At 44.4% G+C, this 19,844-nt stretch overlaps 2 protein-coding genes across 2 annotated transcripts in view; both read right to left on the bottom strand.

Moving 5' to 3' along the window:
* The window catches only part of clstn2a (calsyntenin 2a), a 524,817-nt gene that overhangs the window by 107,401 nt on the left and 397,572 nt on the right, over positions 1 to 19,844 (bottom strand). The window contains exons 4-6 of the mRNA XM_078563666.1: positions 6,148 to 6,343; positions 3,138 to 3,346; positions 1,821 to 1,970 (exon numbers count right to left, since the gene is read on the bottom strand). Of these exons, the coding sequence (XP_078419792.1) occupies positions 1,821 to 1,970; positions 3,138 to 3,346; positions 6,148 to 6,343 (555 nt within the window). The remainder of the gene's footprint in view (positions 1 to 1,820; positions 1,971 to 3,137; positions 3,347 to 6,147; positions 6,344 to 19,844) is intronic.
* LOC144694258 (histone H2B-like) lies at positions 10,844 to 18,787 on the bottom strand. Its single transcript, XM_078564604.1, has 2 exons — positions 18,756 to 18,787; positions 10,844 to 11,237 (listed from the first exon to the last, which is right to left on the bottom strand). The coding sequence occupies exons 1-2, from the start codon at positions 18,785 to 18,787 to the stop codon at positions 10,844 to 10,846; spliced, it is 426 nt and encodes a 141-aa protein (XP_078420730.1).

Raw genomic sequence — 19,844 nt, forward strand, 5'->3', positions numbered from 1 at the left:
GATCCACTTAATTTTCCATATAAAATTAGAAATTAATTCTACGATACTTCAATGGAGAGTGAAGATCAATTCTAATTTTTGTTGGAAAATATTGGGGTTGTTCATTTAAAGTGCAAACATTTCCTTTGAAATGACACATTAAGGACATTCTGGAAAAGATTTTCTCTGTGACTGTGCAACAGAATTGCAAACTCAATTTTTTATGAAGAATACGCAGGGGAAATCTACCTTCACATTGATTAATAAGTGATGTTTTAATATTGTCCTGCTAATTTGATTCCCCATAACCCAATAAAATCATTTATAACCTGATAAATTGTAAATAGACCATCAAGGTATGTCCACAAGAAGTGATGCAAATGAAATGATCCTGAAGTTTCTAGATAGGACTGAACATGTGTGGTGAATTCTACTACAGCATCCTTCTTACACTTTAAAAGCTAAAATGCAATATAAAGTGGAGCTGCCACTATCTGCCATTATGGAGAACACCTCTGGTGGATAATGCATTTGAGCAAATAATCAATTGTTCTCAAATTTTTGTCTTATATATAAAGTACAATAATTTCCTGTACATAATAACAAATTTCACACTTTCAACTTTAAAGTAAAGTAAATATTGGGAAGATTGAAGCTGTTGTCTTTGCTCCCCATCAGAAACTGTTCCCTTCCTACCAACTCCATCCATGTTCACAGCAACTGTCTGAGGCTGAACCAAATTGCTTGGTGTTATACTTGACCACAAATTCACACCATTACTAAGACTGCTTATTTCCACCTCAGTAACATTGCTGATACTGTCCTTATCTACTGTTGAAACCCTCATCCATTACTCTTACCTCTAAGACTTGACTATATTGCAACGCACCCTTGGCCAACCTCCCTACTTCTAACTTCCGCAACATTGAGGTCAGTCAAACTCTACTATCTGTGCCCTAACTCACAGCAAGGCCCACTCACTCAACTTCCCTGTGGTCGCTGACCTGCACTGACTCCTAATTAAACATTGTCTCAAAATTCTCTTCCTTGTTTCTAACCCTCCCCATGGCCATGTCCCTCTCGAGCTCTGTAATCTCCTCTAGCTTTACAGTACCCCCACTACCATCCCAGAGGTCTCTGTGCTTCTCTAATACTGGCCTTCAGCTGCCAAGGCCCTAAGCTCTGGTATTCCCTTCCTAAATCCTTCCACCTATCGACTCTTTCCCCCTTTAAGATATTCCTTAAAATCTACTTCTTTAAAAAGCTTTTGGTCATCTGCCGTAATATTGCTTAATGCGGCTAGTGTCAAATTTTGTTTGATAATGCTTCTAAAGTGCCTTTTGATGTGTTAAGAAAAGAGATAATGAGGGGGTCTATCGTGCTTAGCCAGGTGATCTACCAATTGCCTCCACAAGTGAGAGTTTGACAGGGTATAAGCAACAAAGGGTGGGGTTTTTCGGCCCCTCCTGCCGGTGGAATCTTCCGGTCCCGCCGAAGTCAACAGAGATTTGAATGGGTCAAGACATACACTGCAGAGAAACCCGGCCAAAGAAGCAAGTGAAGATAAAATCCAGTCACACTGCTCTGGCCACATTATACTTTATTCTTAATAATTGCAACAGGAGAAAGTGAATTACAAAACGAGAAGCCTCTACACCAAAAAAAAAATTGAGTCAGTTAGCCATGCCTCTTTGACATGATTATGACATGCAGCATAAGTATTTTTAGTTCCACTGTCATTTTATGAAGTATTTAGAAGCAGTGTGAATAATGTAGAATGTAGAACATTAAACGGTATTGCTGAAAAATAGAGACTACCAAATGACATTAAACAGTCTTACCTTGCCAACCTGGCTTGCAAACTGGCTTAATTTCAATGTGAACTAATACATCTTCTGCTGCTTCCTTTTGGCCACAATCATATGCTGTAACCATGAACTTATATTGGTGCTTTTTGTCATAGCTCAACTTCTCGGTGTTCCTAATGTTGCCTAATGAAAAGTATGGAATTATTGCTCTTACAATAACAGTAAAATGCCTCCTCAAGGACAATTAGGGATGGACAAAAAATGTTGGCCTCCCCAGCAATGCCCAAACCCAGGAGCAAACGACCATGCTGATTGTTATTGTCAATTTTCAAACACAATCATTGTTTTTAACGACAATCCGTAAAGCTTAATAGATTAAACACTGAACACGTCCTTTTAATACATTTGCTCCAGGAAAGAAATTGTTGCCCATCAATTAGTTCAGACTGCAGCTCGAATGTGCCTACCACCTTTCTGTCCCTGCTTTTGCTATGTCATATTTGTGCATGCAAACACACACATAAACACACAATCACAGAAAAAGAGTACTAAAAATCATCACAAGAATTACTTACCAGATATGTTAAAAATCAATTCATGAGGAAATTGCTGACAATTTTTCACAACCTGTTAAATTTAATTGGCCTCTCCTACACCTCATGTCTTCCAGGTGCTCTTGCATCTTCCCTATGCTTAGAAGATGCTGACTTCTGCTTGCACCTGTCTCAGAGATTCTTCATTCTATTTTCTTCCATGCACATTAGCCCACATCTCTACCAGCTTTTGCATCTCTTTCCACGTGATGTCAAGTTTCCATCCCCTCTACTTTTTGGATATCTTCTTACTCAAGACGCACTATCCACTTTGCAACTTTAAAGAATGCCTCGCCCACATTGCAATGCTTAAAAATTTTACGAAAACAATTTTGAAAAGCTTTGGAATTTAAGCTCTAATTAGTAAATGGTACCAATGAAATAGTTGAGAACAAAGGCTAGATTCTGGAAGGTGGGATTGTGTGCCAACACATTGATATGACATAATATGGAAGCATATGGAATCAGGTTTCCAGTTTTCAGTGTGCTGAGTTCATGTTCCAGGTTCTTCTGTCACAGGGAGGGGAACAAGTTAAGTGAGACATCTTGGGCTACTCATGTATCTTGCACTGGTACAAGCTCAGCCTAGACGGAAGCTTCCCATGGTCATCCATTCATTCAGGAAGTGTGGCATCAGGGCAAGTAAGGGAGATAAATTTAAAATGTTGAGGAAAAAGAGATATTCTGAAAGTCTTACAAAACAATTGCTTAACTTACAACAAAGACATACAACGTATTTCATTCAGTTGGAACTTACCATTCCTGTCAATAGCATATGGCACATCAGGTGTGACAATTTCATAATTGCAAATCTGACTGTACTGAGGAGAGCAATCCTCATCCACTGCTTCTACCTGCAGTATACTGTCATACAGTTTCCCTTCTGTGATCACACCTTTGTATATCGTCTCTTTAAACGTTGGTGCATACTCATTGACGTCATTCACCTGAATGTGCACCACTGCCCTGCAAACAGGTCACAACATTTTTAGTGTTCCATAAACAGGCAACAAAATGCTAACATATTATTTTGGTTCAAAATCCATTTGTTATAGAACAAGAAATGTACAGAAATACATGTGCACAAATCGAATGTCATTGGTAACAATTCTGAAAGAATTTTTATTGTTTATGAAATATTTGGCACCACACAATTACACAAGATGTTGCCTAGAGATGAAATAAAGTTGTATATAATAAAGCATCTTTAAACACAGGACAATACTATGAGCAAGAGCCATTAGGAACTTGCCCTCTTCAGTACATATAGGTCTCTGGGAGACTATTAGAGATTACATTTTGAAATAAAGATCCTAAGTGGAGAAGACAAGTATAGGTTGCATTTTTTCTACAGAAAATTACTGTAGAGACAAAGCTTGTGGGGTGTTCCATTATTTTTCACATCTCCACTATCAGTTAAAGCAGCGGATGCTTGAAATAAAATGGAGAAACCTGACAAATGAAGATTAATTGAACTTTTGAAGATTTATTTCAAACCACCAAATGACTTTGTGGTAACTATGCATCAGTGATGGCATGCACACTCATGCCATCATTACCCTCATCCTTTATAAAAGTAAAACATTTACAAATAATTATTTATTTTAACTTCCTTTTACGTTTATTTCAAAATCCTTTTATGTTCTGTGGTATTGGCAGCTGCTAAACAGAGCTTGATACAGTGAAGGAATGGATAAGCAGAAAATACTGGAAACACTCAGCAGGTTAGCTAGCATCCACAGTAAGACAGGTTGCTGAATTTCATGGAGATATAGTCATTAAACTAGTTACACTTCTGTTTCAACTGTGCACATTAGATTTGCTCTTATACACTATTGGGTTGAGTTGCTTCTCCAGAGCATCAGTACCCCATGCTCACTAAACTGTATTGAAGTGGTTTAGAACTTATTGTTTTTTTATTATAAACGTGATTATTTATTAAGTGATCTATCCTTACTAGGAAATTATTCTTCACTAACAGACCTAAACCCTTCCTGACTATCAACCATACACCTACTTAATGTGTACAGTTCTGGTCTCCATTTTAGAAAAAGCATATGGAGGAGCTGGAGAGGGAGCAGAGAAGGTTTATGTGGATGATACCAGAAATGTGTGGGTATACATATCAGGAAAGAATTGACAGGCTAGGTCTATTCTCTCTTGAAAAAAAGGCCTAAGAGAGGTCTTTAAAATTCTGAAAGGTTTTGATGGATTGCATACTGAGAGATTGTTTCCTCTTGTGGAGAAGAGCAGCTGGAGACAAACCAAAGGAGATAGTCACCAAAAAACCCAATAGGGTATTCAGAAGAAACTTTGGCACCGAAAGAATGATAAGAAAATGGAACTTGCTACCACAGGGAGTGGTTGAAGTAAATAGTATAGATGCATTTAAGGGTAAACTAGAAAAGCATATGAGGCAGAAGGGAATGGAGAAGGGAATGGTAGATTTAGATGAGAAAAGATGGGAAGATGCTCGAGTGCAACATAAACACCAGCATGGACAGGTTGAGCAAAATGGCCTGTCTTGGTGCCATACATCCTATGTAAAACCATCCATTTAGATTCTGAATGACCATATGTTACTCAGTACTCTTAAGTCTAAAGCTTTAATAACTATTCACTGTGCAACACCTGTTCATGCAAACTAAGTGTCTATGTATATTATTCTACACCTACATATAAATTTTGAATAGCAGTGTCCAATATTCAATATATTCTATATACTATGGGTGTAAAGCAGGTCGCTCATTTGCCTTGGAGCTTCGTGGACTTGGGCGACCAAAGCGAGCACCTCAAAGCACTGGGGAAGTACCACCAGCTGTGCCTTTGCAAGATCCTCCAAACCTGATGGCACGAAAGATGATCCAAAAGTGGCATCCTCTCCCAAGCCAACCTGTGCTGGGTTATGGGACACAGACAGGAAAGTGGAGTTGAGAACAGAACCAGATCAGGCGTAATCTTATTGAATGGCAGAGCAGGCGTGAAGGGCCGATGGCCTTCTGCTGCTCCTAAGTCCTATGTTCCTATGTAATCATTCAAAACCAACTTTGCTGGGTGGGATATATCGATCATGTGCCTGACACCAGACTCCTAAAGCAACTGCTCTGCTCGGAACTTAGTTGCAACAGGAGAGTCCCAGGGGGACAGTGGAAATGCATTAGGGATGTCCTCAAATTATCCCTGAAGAGGTCAAACATCCCTGACAGCTCGTGGGCAACCCTTGTTAGTGACCAAAATGGAGAAGGATCATTTGGGAAGGTAGTGAACAAATCGAGAGGTTTCATTGGGAATATGTAGAGAGGCAAAGCCGAGGCATTGAAGGGAGCGCACAAACCTCCTATCAACCCATGTATCCAACCTTTCAAGCACTACCTGCCCCACAAGTGGCATTGTTCGCAGATGACGCGTTGGACTTATCAGCCATTTCAAAACCCATTGAATCGGAGTGGAAGAAAATCATCCTCGATTCTGAGGGACTGCCTAAGAAAAAGAAGCTCATTTGGCATCATCGTCAAAGTTGATTTCACCCCTTAAGTTTCCAGAATATCTTTTGAAATCAAATATATTTGGCAATGATGCTTCATACATTCGAAAAAATCAATAGGATCCTTTATAAGATCATAAAATTCAAAGAATAGTTACACTTAAATCTGCCAAGCTTATATCCAGTCCATTTCCTACAGTTATATATAAATCAATCTGTATTCTCACCAACATACCACACAAGTAACAATCGATTTTAACTATATTATGGAGAAGCTACCCACTTGTGTGATTTTTTCCAGTAAGTTCCACTAGGTCTGGCTCCACAGTCGTATGCCTGAATGATGAATGTGTACTCTTTCTGAAGTTCACAGTTGATTGGGCTTTTTGCGCGAAGCAGACCTTCCCCAGATGTCCTGTTTAACACTACAGCTTCAAAAGGCACATCCTGCCCGTGAATCTTAAAAGCACAAATCTCACCTGTAACAAAAAAATTATGTTTGTGTGAACTTTACAGTATGAATATTATAGGCACTAATAAATTTGAACAATCTTGCCAGAAGTGAAAACTAATAGCCTGAGCTGTGATTTATGCCAAGGGGTGTTTTTCATATTACAAGCAATTGTTTCAAACAAGCAAAAATAAATTGAGTGGTTGACCAATTTTACAGTGTCAATTGAGTTGATCATATCAGGAAATTGCCATTTCATAAGATCATGACATTTTTACAGATGAGGAAAGCTATTACCATCTTAATCCATCCACCAAAATGGTTCCAAAATCTCCATCCAATTGATTTATAAATTATTCCAGGGTAATTCCCTAATCTTTCTATCTGGGAGTCCATTTTAAGCCTATATTACTCTTTGTGGGAAGTTGAATTTCAAGTCAAAATTCCTAAAATTAGCTTTAACTTGTTTGAGCCTATCATCTTGTTCGATTCCCACAATTTAATTTGAAGTTACATTCTAGCTTTACCTTCTCTGCAGATTTTGCTATCTCATATACCTCTATAAGATTACCTCAAAGGTGCTGAAATACCCAAGGTTTTCTAGCTTTGCCTCATAACTCGGACTCTGACACAAGGATCAACCTTGTGGCTCTTCTCTGGATTGCTTCGAATACTTCAGTCTTCTTCTTGTTTCTTGACAACCAGAGCTAGACATGGTATTTGAGTTGTCTTCTGACAGAGTATACTGGGTACTCTCTCCATGACATGTTGTTTTGGTGATGTAGTTCAATATTATTTTGGCGTTGATGACTGCTGCTCTGCATTCATTGGACGTACTTAGCAACAAATCTAATAAGAGTCCCAAGTTTCTCTCAGCTTCTCCCGGAGCTGTGCGATTGTTCTGACACCTATTTAACTTTTCTGTGTGAAGCACCTTGCAACTGCATGACATTACATCTTATCTGCCTCTTCCAATTTTGCTGCCCCTACTTATTTGCTATCATCTCAGGACTTGACCACTTTGCACTGAGTTTCTGAATCCAGGTCAATGATATCCATCAGAAACAGCAATGATCCTAACACTGAAACCTGTGGCAGCACATTCAGTATTACCATTCTATTCTCTATTACATTTCCCCAAGATCACGGTTGTCCAATAAAAATTGCTGAATAGGCAAGGTTTGGTTACATTGGCCCTATTTTAGCCACAAGACTAATTTTAGTAAAAAATCTGCTCACACAATACTGGTACTTTTTGTATTTTTTTTTGAATGTCTACCATCATTCAGTGTGAAACTTCGCAGTCTTTCTCTTTCACTGAAGTTTGGGAATCCGGCATGAATTTATCAGCCACAGCATATCTTAGTGCAGTTTCTAAATTTATGTCCTGCAGTTGAGCGGTATTTTGACTTTGCCAAAGTGATTGCTGAAAATGCTGACTCAAACAAGGCATGTGAGACCTGCTCCTGCTTTCCATTGAGAATGCCATTGGATGTTTACACTTTTTGCCATACTGTACCCTCTTGGAACTGTTCAATTTTGATTTTTCTCACATTGTCCTGCTAGTCTGGAGTGGACATTTTGACTGGTCAAGGTGACCATGATGACAGCTCCCCTTTCACATATATTGCTACTGATGAAGCTCTCCGTTTTCATCCATGTTACACCATTTTGGCAGATACCTAATAAGCAGAATCCAAGATGCAAAGGAGACAAAAAAAATAAAGAAAAACACTCACACATCCTGCTTTTCATCTTGCCAATGAATGCAAAATGCTTTAATACCAATGTTACACAAGCACGTGTATTGAGATTGTCATCGTAGCTGTTCTGCAATTCAGGGATGGTGTCTATTCAGGGTTGCAAGTTTCTGCTCTTGGTCTTCATGTGACTGAACAGGCCAATTCTTGACCCCCAGATCTTTGGGCACATGGGGCAGGATGCCCCAACTGGTAGTGGGGACCAGGGTGCAGGATTTGCTTCCTTTTCTTTCCTTCGCTGCCACCGCTCTGCCTCACCATTAAGGTGTTTGGATACAAAGCACGATGCAGCTTGATGGACAAGTTATCATTTTAAAGGATTGGAGCAAGCTCCTTCCAGTCATTAATATCAATGCAGCCGCACTTCAGTCAGAGCTTCAGAGCGTCTTTGAAGCGTTTTCTTTGTCTTCCCCAAAACACTGGCCATCTGGCAGCTGAGAAAAGAGGTCCTGGCAGGGGAGGCACTTTTCAGCCAACTGGACAGTGTCCAGTGCATCGTAGTTGATTTTGCAGGAGTTTGGCCTGGATTCTTGTGGAGCTGGCTTCAAGGAGGACACTAGCATTTGTTCAACAGTCCTTCCATAGAATCTGGAGGAGGCAATGCTGATGGAATTCCTCTAGTGTTCGTATGCTTTTATACACAGTCCAGATGTCAGTGCAGGAGTGTGCTGACGACAACTGTTCTGTACATGAAGGACAGAATCGTCCCAGATTTGTATTAAATGTGGTAGTGGGAGGATCAAACAATGTTTGACCTGGCAGGAATGGCAGATTTTCATGCCATATCCTCTCAAACCTGCCGCATTAATTATGCATTCCCGGGAAACATGCCGTTTCCACGGCGGGCTGGCTCTCTTTTGCCCATTACTTCATCACCTCGTTGCTTCATCACGCCGGGCACCATACTTAAAGACCAGCCGTGCGCACATCTCTCAGCGCTCCCAGCCCACAACTGCTGCAAAGAAGACATGGCCCTGAGAGACAAAAAGACTACAGCCCCCAGGTTCAATGATGCGTCCCTCAAGTGCCATTTGGTCACAGTGGAGGCTTGCCCTGATGTCCTCTACCCCCCGCTCTGGCCGCAGGGTGGACAGCAACATCACTAATCCGGCTTGGGAGGCGGTGGCAGCGGTGGCCAGTGCCAACGCCCTGCAAAAGAGGACAGCCACCCAGTCCCGCAAAAAGACGAATGATCTCCTCCGTTCCACCAGGGTAAGTCACTCTTCTCATCATTCTCAACTCGCACACTCACAAACCCATCATGCATCCACAAGCCCCTCATTCACTGCCAGTTCAAGGGACATCACCATTCACTCTCTCACACACACTTCACTGTCCTCATCCCATCATGGGACCACTCACCACGTACACATGCCAGGCATACTTATTATCTGGTCTGGCAGGTGCCCTGCTTACACTCTCTCCATCTCTATTCATGCAGGACAATCTGGCACAAAACAAGAGGCCGGTGGAGGAATGCCTGAAATCAAGGTCCTCACAGACTTTGAAAACAGAGCCATTCAGCTGGCCGGCGAATATCTGGACCATTCCTGTGCTGACGGTGAGGTCAGCGGTGCTCTGCCAAGTGAGGATCCAGCAGTGCAACATCCATCAGACAACCATGCTGTGAGTGATGTGTCCTCTTTCACAGGCCACTGCCATGCACTAATTATCTCCCCTTGTTTTCGCAGGCACATGTCCCAAACAGCTGACAGAGTCCATGGCCCAGAGCCTCCAATCAAGCCCCGAAGAAACCTCCGAAGAGGAATCTGAAGGCACCCTCCCTGAAGTCCCATCACAGCGCTCACCCACACCCTCCACTAGCGCAAAGACACACGCCTCGGTGGGACCTAGCTTTAGAGTAGCTTCAAGATCCGGCTTGGGAGCACATCGCACTGTCTGATCCACAGCAGGCAGCAGCAGGGACTTCCTAGCAAGGTGGCTGACTCTTAAATGCCCTCTGAACAAGGGCAATTAGAGATGGTCAATAAATGCTGGCCTAGCCAGCGATGCCCACATTCCATGAACGAATAGACTGCAGGAGGCCAGAAATTTGCTGAGTCCAAGTCAGATGACGAGTCTCTGAACTCGGTCAATCCATGTTTGCTGCAGCTGCAAAGGCAAGCTAGGGAACATCAGGAAGGGATGTCCGTTGCACTCCTCAGACTGCAAGGCATGATGGAGGAGTCCGTCCGTCTTCAGACTGAGGTAACAGCGCCAGCATGCCAATGTGCCAAGATCAACACTGGTAGGATGGCGGCCATCACGAAGACCTTGGTCCAAGACGTCGCTGCTGCTCTGCTGCGCGGGCTCAACTCCATCACTGCCACCATAGTTGGCCTCCAACAGTGTGTACGAGAGGGGTGCTGGGCAGCTCGATCTCACTCCGACTTCCCTTCTCCTCAAGGGGTCAGCCGAGTGCTCTTGGACACTCACAGGGAGGCGGATCAGCAGGTGTACCCCCTGGGGCCATCCATCCTGGTGACAGGAGTTTCCGGCCCACCCGAATCCCCTCTTTTTGTGACCTCAGCAGCTCCAGCTCCCCAGGCTCAGAAGAGCGCCACTGCCACACAGCAGGACCCTGAAAGCAGGCTGGGGCATTCCAAGTTCCAGGCCTCCAGATGACACCTGCCAAGGTCATCACAGACAGGGCGTTGCAGTCAGCAGGCTGCCTCCTCCTCCTCCACTGTGGATGTCCAGGGAGCACTATAGCAGCACAGTTAGGATGGTTAAGAAGATGTATGTGTTTTTCAGCATGTTCTGGAGTTTTACTTGGAGCTGGTGTACTTGGTCACCGCCTTTGTCCCTTCCGACACAGCGTTCTTGGCCAATTCTCTGGGCAGCAGCAGGCGCAAGGCGGTCTGGATCTCCCTGGAGCTGATGGTGCTGCGCTTGTTGTAATGGGCCAGACAGGAAGCCTTACCCGCGATGCGCTGGAAAATATCGTTCACGAGCGAGTTCATGATGCTCATGGCCTTGGAGGAGATGCCATTGTCGGGGTGAACCTGTTTCATCACTTTGTAGATGTAGATGGAGTAACTCTCCTTCCTCGACCTTCGCTGCTCCTTGCCGCCCTTTGCTGCCGGTTTCTTTAAGGCATTCTTGGCTCCCTTCTTGGGAGCTGGTTTCTTCTCATCGACTATCTTCAGTTTCAGACCACAGCTTGGGCATGGGTGTTAATCACTTGTACATACTGTTCACTGCCTATGGCTCCTTGTTCTGATGAGCAGTGTTTGTGTCACTCAGATGTGAAACCTTTCTGCGCAAGATATAGGCAGATGTCCCAGTCCAGGGCCTATTCCCTATGCTCTGTGCAGCCTTCAGACCAAAGTGATAGTCCGGCCTCACACTCCCTGGACACATTACTGATGCCTGCACCTCAACGGTGCTTGTCATGGCTGCCAGAATGTCATGGGCAGGCATCACAGAGTTCCGTCATTCTCTCTGTGTGCTCTCAGCACCTTTAAGGTGGGGCCGGCTCCCATCTCTTCAGCATCTATGACCAGTAGCGCTATGCTCCTGAAGGGCTCAGGCGCTGAAGGCAGACAAAGGATTCTGATGCTTCTGAAGTTTCATGGCTGCGTCTCTATGATATGGCCCTGATCACAGAGATCAAGTGATCTGCCCTCAGCCAGACAGGAGCCAGACATTCTCAGAGGCTATATGAAGATCTATGGACTGTCCTCACTGAATGTCGTCATCACCCTCCTGCAATAGAATGACTATTAGGGCCTCCACTGTGTCTCCATGACAGGAGCATTATCACAGAAGCCATGTACACTGCCGTAAGCCAGGCTGGAGTCAAACGTTCACAGATGCAATGTGGGGATCTTATGGTGTCACCTCACTGCATGTCGTCATCTTTCTCCACAAATCTAGGAGCTATGAGGGCCTCCAGAGAGCGCCTGCCTCGTCTGGCCAGTGCGAGGGCCTCATTGCTGTCATTGTTGCCTTCGAGGACCACCTCACCCTCCTCACCATCGACATCCTCCTAATCGGAGGAGACCTCCAGGTCCTGCATCTGCTCCTCAGCCAGCTCCTCTCCCCGTTACAGCGCCAGGTTGTAAAGGGCGCAGCAGACGATGACGACGATGCGTGACACCCTCTGCGGACTATATTGCAGGGCTCCACCAGAACGGTTCAGGCACCAGAACCTCATTTTCAGCATCCTGATGGTCTGCTCCACCAAGTTGCAGTATCAGCCTCATATCTTCGCTCTGCTGCAGTCTGAGGCCGCTGCACAGCTGTCATCAGCCACAGCCTCTGCGGGTAGCCCTCGTTCGCAAGGAGCCATCCTGCAGTCCCTGTGGACCCTGAAAGATGTCAGGGGTCTGAGACCGATTGAGAATGTAGGAGTCGTGCACACTCCTTGGAGACTGTGTGCAGACCTGCAGGATGTGTTTGCAGTGGTCGTGCACCAGCTGAACATTCAGCAAATGAAATCCCTTGCGGTTGACATAGTTCACGGGTGTTGTGACGGAGATCAGAATGCAACATGAGTGCAGTCAATGGCACCTTGCACCTATGGCAAATCCGAGATCTGGGCAAATCGAATCACTCTTGCATCCTGACTCTCCTGGTTCTGGGTGAAATGCACAAAGTTGTGTGCCCTCGCGAAGATGGCATCCATGACCTCATGGATGCATTTGTGGGCGGAGGCTTGTGATATCTCACAGAGGTCACCTGTAGAGCCCTGAAAGGAGCCACTGGCGTAGAAATTGAGCACCACGGTTACTTTCATGGCCACTGGCAGTGGATGCCCTCCATGTCCACATGGCGCCAAATGCTGCAGTAGCTGGCAGATGTGATTGACCAGTTCCCTAGACATGCGCAATCTTTAGCGGCACTGGTTCTCGGTCATCTGCAGGAATGAAAGGCGGCCGCTATAGACCCTGGGTCTAGCTAGATGCCAACCAGTGTCAGCTCACTGTGGCTCATTGGTGGTGTGTGCGGGAACCCAACTTTTGAAATCAATTCTTAAAGGGTGGGAAGTACGTGTCTGGCGGCGGCGGGGCGGGCAGTGGGGGGGTGGGGGGTGGTGTTGGGAGTTTATCTTCAAGGGCTGCCCCTTGTGGATTGGGAAGAGGAGCCATGGAGCACAGATGAAGATAAGTCTGGGGTCTTGCCAGGGCCACGTTGGCAGGACCTGGTAAGGGGACCTTGGGGGTCTAGGGTGGACATGACAGTGGGGGAAGAGGGGATTCGGTTGAGGGGGGGATCCATTGGAAGGCCTCTGATGGGCATAGCGGACCCGTGAAGACGAAAGCCTCCCCTTGCCCGGTCACCAGCCCCCTGGTGAGCTGGACATTTGGTGCTGGCATCTCCCACCATAGGTATAATCCCAGCAGTGGTGGGACAAGGCCCTTAAATGGCGATTAATTGGCCACTTAAGGGCCTCAATTAGTCCACGGGTGAGCAGCCATGCCTCCACTGTCATTGATAAAATCGCAGTGGGGAGTGGGGGTTGGGCAGGGGCAGGTAGGTGGCAGGCACACTGCTTTTACTATGGCAGCCAATTTTACTGCCCACCACTCCTGCCATCTCATCCTAGTCTAAGCAGCATAAAACTTGCAGTGAAGTATATTAACGTGTAGCAGTATAACTTGAGGTACAATGACGACACTATCAGAAGAGGCCCTACAAAATATCATGGGTCAAGTAAAATCTAGAAATTTAGAATATGGGTTGAGTATGAACACCAAAAAGACAAAAACAATGGGAGTTAGAAGGAATACATTAGAAGAAACTAGGGTGAAGATTGAAGTGGATGGCCTCACACTGGAACAAGTAGATAAGTTTGTCTACTTAGAACAAGTGATACCAGAAGATGGCAGATGAGATGCTGAAGTCAGAAGAAGGATAGAGATAGCTAAAAGTAATTTTGCGAAGATTATGGATGTGTTCACAACAAGAAAATCCAAGCTGGTAACAAGGAAAATACTCATAAGATGCTCCATTCCATCCACTTTCCTCTCTACCTCAGAAACTTGGACAATAAATAAAGATCTGTGGAAGAAAAAAGAGGCCTTCACAGTGTGGATGCTAGAATATTTGCTAAAGATTCCAAATACCAACCAGAAGACCAATGAAGAGAGGCTTGAAACAGTAAGAGCGAAAAGAACTCTTAAAACTGACATCCAGAAAGAAAATGTCAGCGTTTCAGCCATTTGATCAGAGCTGAAAAGCTACAGTGATCTCTCCTAGAGGACAAAGTGGAGGGCGGCAGAAAGAAGTAGGTTTAGTTGGATGACAGATATCAGATTGATTGCAGACAAGCTACAGTGGATGTGTGAGGATGGTGCAAGATAGGCATGGCAAACCAGGACAGCAGGTTGCCTGGCAGCAGAAGCTACAAGCAGCAGCGTCTAAGCTTTCCAATTTATAATATAAGTCTGGATGGTACATAGAAACAGTGTAGACAAAAAGCAGAAATAATTAAAATATAGATCCCTTAAAAAGATCACTGCTGCCATGATTAATATCTTTCTTGGGGAATTAAGTTTTGATGAAAACAAACACACCTTTCCTTTTGAGTATCTCTAGGAGATAAATATTCTCATTTTGTTTGCTTCTTGCACTCTATGCCTTAGCATAGAGGAGCATTAGGCTCCACGATCAGGTGTCAAATCCCCAGAGCGTGTACTATTTTGTTATTTGTTTTATTTACTTTAGTTTTCTGGAGTCAGTGTCATGCATCTGCCCTTAATTTCTTTTTAAAGATAGTCACTTTGAAACACATTACACCATTTGATGGCAAAGGGATCAGACAGTTGGAAGTCTCATTAACTTTTAATAATCAGAGCATTCTCAAACTAAATGAAACGTGTTGTCAGACAGCCTGCCAAAATCCCAAGGCTGTCAATTAGAAGCCAACATCTGTGACTATTTATTAGAAGCTGATAAATGAAAAATCTATATATATATATTTGCAAATAAATCAGGAAACTCAATACTATTGGAATCACATTTCCTTTTGTCAAAATATTGTACAGAGTTGGATTTATATAGAACTTCATCACATTACTCGAAAAGATCCCAAAAAATTTTTCACACAATTAATTTATCAAATGGAGTAAATGTTTATATGTAGACAAGCATAGCAGTTAGTTTGCAAACAGCTGCATTTCCACAGTTGCTGAATGAATGAATGATTAACCAATTTATTGCTTTTTGATAAAGTTGGTCAAGGAAAGAGTGCTGGCCAGGAAACCAGATGATTCCCTTTGTACGGTGCTTGGAATCTTTTATACCCACATAAGCCACTGGAAAAAGTAGAAAGGATCCTGGTCCTATCATCTGAAGGAAGGTATACAAAAACAAGCCTATGCATCAGTTAATCAAATAGTCAACTATCCAAATTCTCAATACTTTTTAATTAATCTTTGGAAAAAATGTGACATGATGTGACAGAGATACTTCTGATCTCTGGGTGGTGGTACCCTGGAGGTACCCACCCCCACATGCGCTGGGGGACCTCACGGAGGTTCCAACAGACTGTCAATATGGGAATTGCCTGGGAAGTTTGGACTTCTGTTGGCCATTTATCCTGTATTCGGAGCCCTCCAAACGTCAGAGACTTTGGATGGTTCCAACTTACTTAGCAGAATAGTTACCTGGGAAAAGTATGAAGGATTATAACCAGTTCTAACTCATGGGCAACTATATCACTGACCTCCAGACTCCCCACCATATCCCCCACCGACTAACCCTCCAACCCCAACTACCACCGCACCTGATTAACCCCTGACCATCCCCCACCTGACTACCACACCACTGAATGACCCCCACTCCCGACTAACACCCCTCACCCCGACTATTCCCTCCACTCAACTACCCTCGACCATCGCTCCCTCCCAATCTCCCCGACTATCCCCCCAAAGGGCTACACCCCCGACCGTCTCGACTACCCCCCAAACCTGACTAACCCCCTATCCCAATGGCCACCAGCCCCTGACTACCCGCCACTCAACAACCCTTCCTGACCCCTGACTACCCCCCAAAACTGACTACTCTCCAAGGCCCCAACAAGCCCCCACCTGACTACCCCACTGATCCCAAGTACTCCCCACCTTCACCCTAACACTGCGACCCATGTATCTCCTCACCCTCTTACCTTCTCCCCCGTGGCTTGTCAAAGTGGCGTTGTGATGTTTAAACTTAGTGGAATATGACAGCCTGTGCCACAAGAGGATGTGGCTTGGCTTCCCCTGATGCTCCCACACTACAAAGAGCTCCTGAACAGATATGCTCCAAATTTCAGAGGAGGCCCAGTTCATAAATCCAGGTGAGGAACATGGAGCTCCGGTGCAAGGTAATTAAATAGTAGTGGAGTGACAATCCGATGATGATAACACAAGATTTGGCTCAGGTTTCATAACGTAAAAAAAAATGCTTAGGAATTAATCGTTTCACTCACTTACATATCTGGATAACTCCTGTTATGAAGCACAATCTAAAAGGAATATGCTACCACAGATAGAGCTTAAGGTTTTTTAAATTGAGTTCAAAATCCCAGTCAATGCCTAAAACAAAGGGAGAGTTGTTCAACTGATGGGTTAGTGGTTACATTCTCAGCAGGTTTTAGACCAGCTTCAATCAATTTGCTTGGTTAGATGAAACAACCCCAGTGTTCCCAATGCCAGTTGCTATCCAGTGATCCTACTGCAAAATTTATGCATGGCTGGATCTGAGTTCAATGTGATACCTCCCATTGCCCAGGTGTCTGTCAATACCAGACACACAGATTAAGAATGGTCAAATTTGGCAAGGTAACAGGGATTGTTACTGCCATCTGCACAATTTTAGCTCCACATCCCTCCTGACTCCTCAAAGCCTGTCCACAATCTACAAGCACAAGTCAGGAATGTGACAGAATACTCTCAATTTGCCTGGATGAGTGCTGCACCAACAACACTCAAGAAGCTTGACACCATTCAGGACAAAGCAGCCCGCTTGATTGGCAACCCATCCACAAACATTCACTCTCTCCACTACCGACGTACAGTGGCAGCTGTGTGTACCATCTACAGGATGCACTGCAGGAACTCACCAAGGGTCCTTAGACAACACATTCTAAATCTACGACCATTACCATCTAGAAGGACAAGGGCAGCAGATACATGGGAATGCCATGACCTGAAAGTTCTCCTCCAAGCCACTCACCATCCTGACTTGGAAATGTATCGCCGTTCCTTCCCTGTCGCTGGGTCAAGATCCTGGAACTTCCTCCCCAACGGCACCATGGATGTACCTACACCACATGGACTACAGCGGTTCAAGAAGGCAGCTCACCACCAACTTCTCTAGGGCAATTAGGGATGGGCAATAAATACTGGCCTAACCAGTGTTGCCCACATCCCGTAAATGAATCATTGCCTCCAGCACAGGTGGAAAAGAATGGGAATCTAACTTAAACATAAAAATGAGTGAGAAAATAAGATAATAAGACAATTTATTGCTAAAAGTGACACAAAATTACCCCCAGCTTATGAGTAAATACGGTCTCAGAAATGTTTATACCTAGACATATTATATAAGTATTGTAGTTATTTTGCCATTTTCTTCTTTATAAAAAGACTACCTGAATAAGTCTTCAGTATAGTTCATTAAGTTTTTAAATGCAATACAGTTAAGCAGTCACTTCAATACTGTCAACCCAGTGAAGTCCTTTTGGAGCAAGTTCCAGCATTCTAATGCTGACCAGAAGGTCAGTTTTAATCTATGCTGCCCATCGGAAATCTGAGGAGTGTGGATGCAATGCTGCTTTTATACCCCATCTGATTTTATTCTCCATTAGGTCAAGTTCCACCTAATCCTGTGGATTTCCCACCTGGCAAGTGAGGTTAAAATCACCCCACCCATGTGTTGTTTTTTTCAATTCAGTCTCAATGTAGAAAATAAACACAAGGATTGAGTTTTAACAGAAAAAAAATCAATTCTCTATTGGCTAAGTGTAGACCAACAAACACTCATAGTATTTCTAAGTAATGCGCCTGGCTCAAAGGGATTCTCCCCCACCCTCAAGAGGCACCACTATGCCCATTGGGGCTTAATTCATTAAATAATATCCTCTGGGTTTATATATATATATTATATACTATAATATATATACACATATATATAACATATATGTAGAGAATCCTTCCCATTAAATGATTTTAAGTATCAGCTAATTTTAAATGTTTCTTTCAGTCCTGTGACTTCACGAATTATTTGTTGGCTATTGGAATGGGACTACAAGTGAGTACATAAGTGCTTTCAATCAGAATTTAAAATTTTACTTTGGAGTGATCATTTTTCTATGTAAGACTCCAGTAGGTAGTCTAGGGTATTTTTTGTACCAAAAAAGCAAGCATTCCCCTGTTTTTGATAAAAGAGGAATTTCACAGACATTACTGCTGCTTCAGCACAACGAAACAAGATGTCAAGCTGCCTCTTTTTTCCATCACAGGAAACTGACTACTGACTGTTACAAAATAATGACTTCATGCTGAAGCACAAACAAAACAGTTCAGCACTTCACGCCAATTCTTAAAGTGATCCTGTCGCTGGTAGTGACTTGAAACAAGAGAACTGACAGCAGTTGAATTTAGGAGCAATCATCAGTAAACTGACATCAAGGGAGGAATCGTTCTGGAATTACACTAAGTGCGGTAGTGGGCGTGTAAAACAACATTTTACCCATCAGCTGCGATACTGGGTTTTCGCGCCATATCATCCCCTTCCTGCCTCATTATTTATGCAGTCACAGGAAACACGCCGTTTTGCTGGTGGGCTTCCTCCAATTTGCCCACCACGCTGTTACCTCGCCGCTTCCTCACGCCGGGTGCCATATTTGAACTGCAGCTGCGCGCACAGCTCTCAATGCTCACAGCCCGGGACTGCTGCACAGAAGATATGGCTCCGAAAGGCAAGAAAGCTGCAGCCCTCAATTCTCTGATGCATTCTTGGAATGCCTTTTGGACATTGTGGAGGGCCACTGTGATGTCCTCTACCCTACTCTGGGCACAGGAGGCCCATCAGTGACACCACTCCAGTTTGGGAGGCGGTGGCAATGGTGGTCAGTGCCAATGCAGCACAGAAGAGGTTGGCCATGCAGTGCAGAAAGAGGATGAATGATCTCATCTGTGCCACCAGGGTAAGTCAACCATCTCATCACTCTAAACTCACACTCACAAGCCCATCACACATTCACTGGCATCTCACTCACTGCCAGCTCAAGGGACATCACACTCACTCTCTCACACACACCCTCACATCTCCATTTGGCCCCATCTCCTTTGCAGAATGCCTCCTCAGCCCTCACCCTCAAGGCCACTTGCACAGATCAGCATGTGTCCCCACACACACCTTGGGATACCCCCTTCCCCAGTAATGCCCTCGCCCTGCAGCCTCTTCCCTTGCCTGAGGACACTTCTCCCCCTTCCCAAGCAAGCCCTAGCTCTCCAGCCTTACGGCTGATCTGGTAAGTCGAGACCTGCCTGTGAGCCCCCACTAAAAGTCATGTGGTGCTGCCTGCAAAGCCTGCTGCTGATGACAGCAACTGCTGCCCGAAGCAAGGTAGGCAAACAAACCGCAAAGTCTGGAGTGAAGTGCAGCTTACCAGGTGCATGTCGCTTATGTTCAGTTGTGAAACACGTCGGTGTAATTGTCCAGTGTTGGCGGATGATTCCTGTGAGCAGGCAAGATGATGAGATGCAAATGCATTGAAATTAGGTCCTCGACGTTGGATGGCGGGAAAGGGGGCCTGCCATTGATGGGCAGAGCGGA

The sequence above is a fragment of the Cetorhinus maximus genome, chromosome 19, assembly GCF_964194155.1.
Source record: "Cetorhinus maximus chromosome 19, sCetMax3.hap1.1, whole genome shotgun sequence".
NCBI lineage: Eukaryota > Metazoa > Chordata > Chondrichthyes > Lamniformes > Cetorhinidae > Cetorhinus > Cetorhinus maximus.

What these genes read in the sequence shown, in the direction of transcription:
- LOC144694258 (XM_078564604.1), bottom strand. Translation starts at nt 18,787, where the DNA reads ATGGCGCGAAAACCCAGTATCGCAGCTGATGG. An exon ending in CCCAGTATCGCAGCTGATGG is followed by an intron (nt 11,238 to 18,755) that starts GTAAAATGTTGT and finishes CCCATGCCCAAG; the next exon opens with CTGTGGTCTGAAACTGAAGA.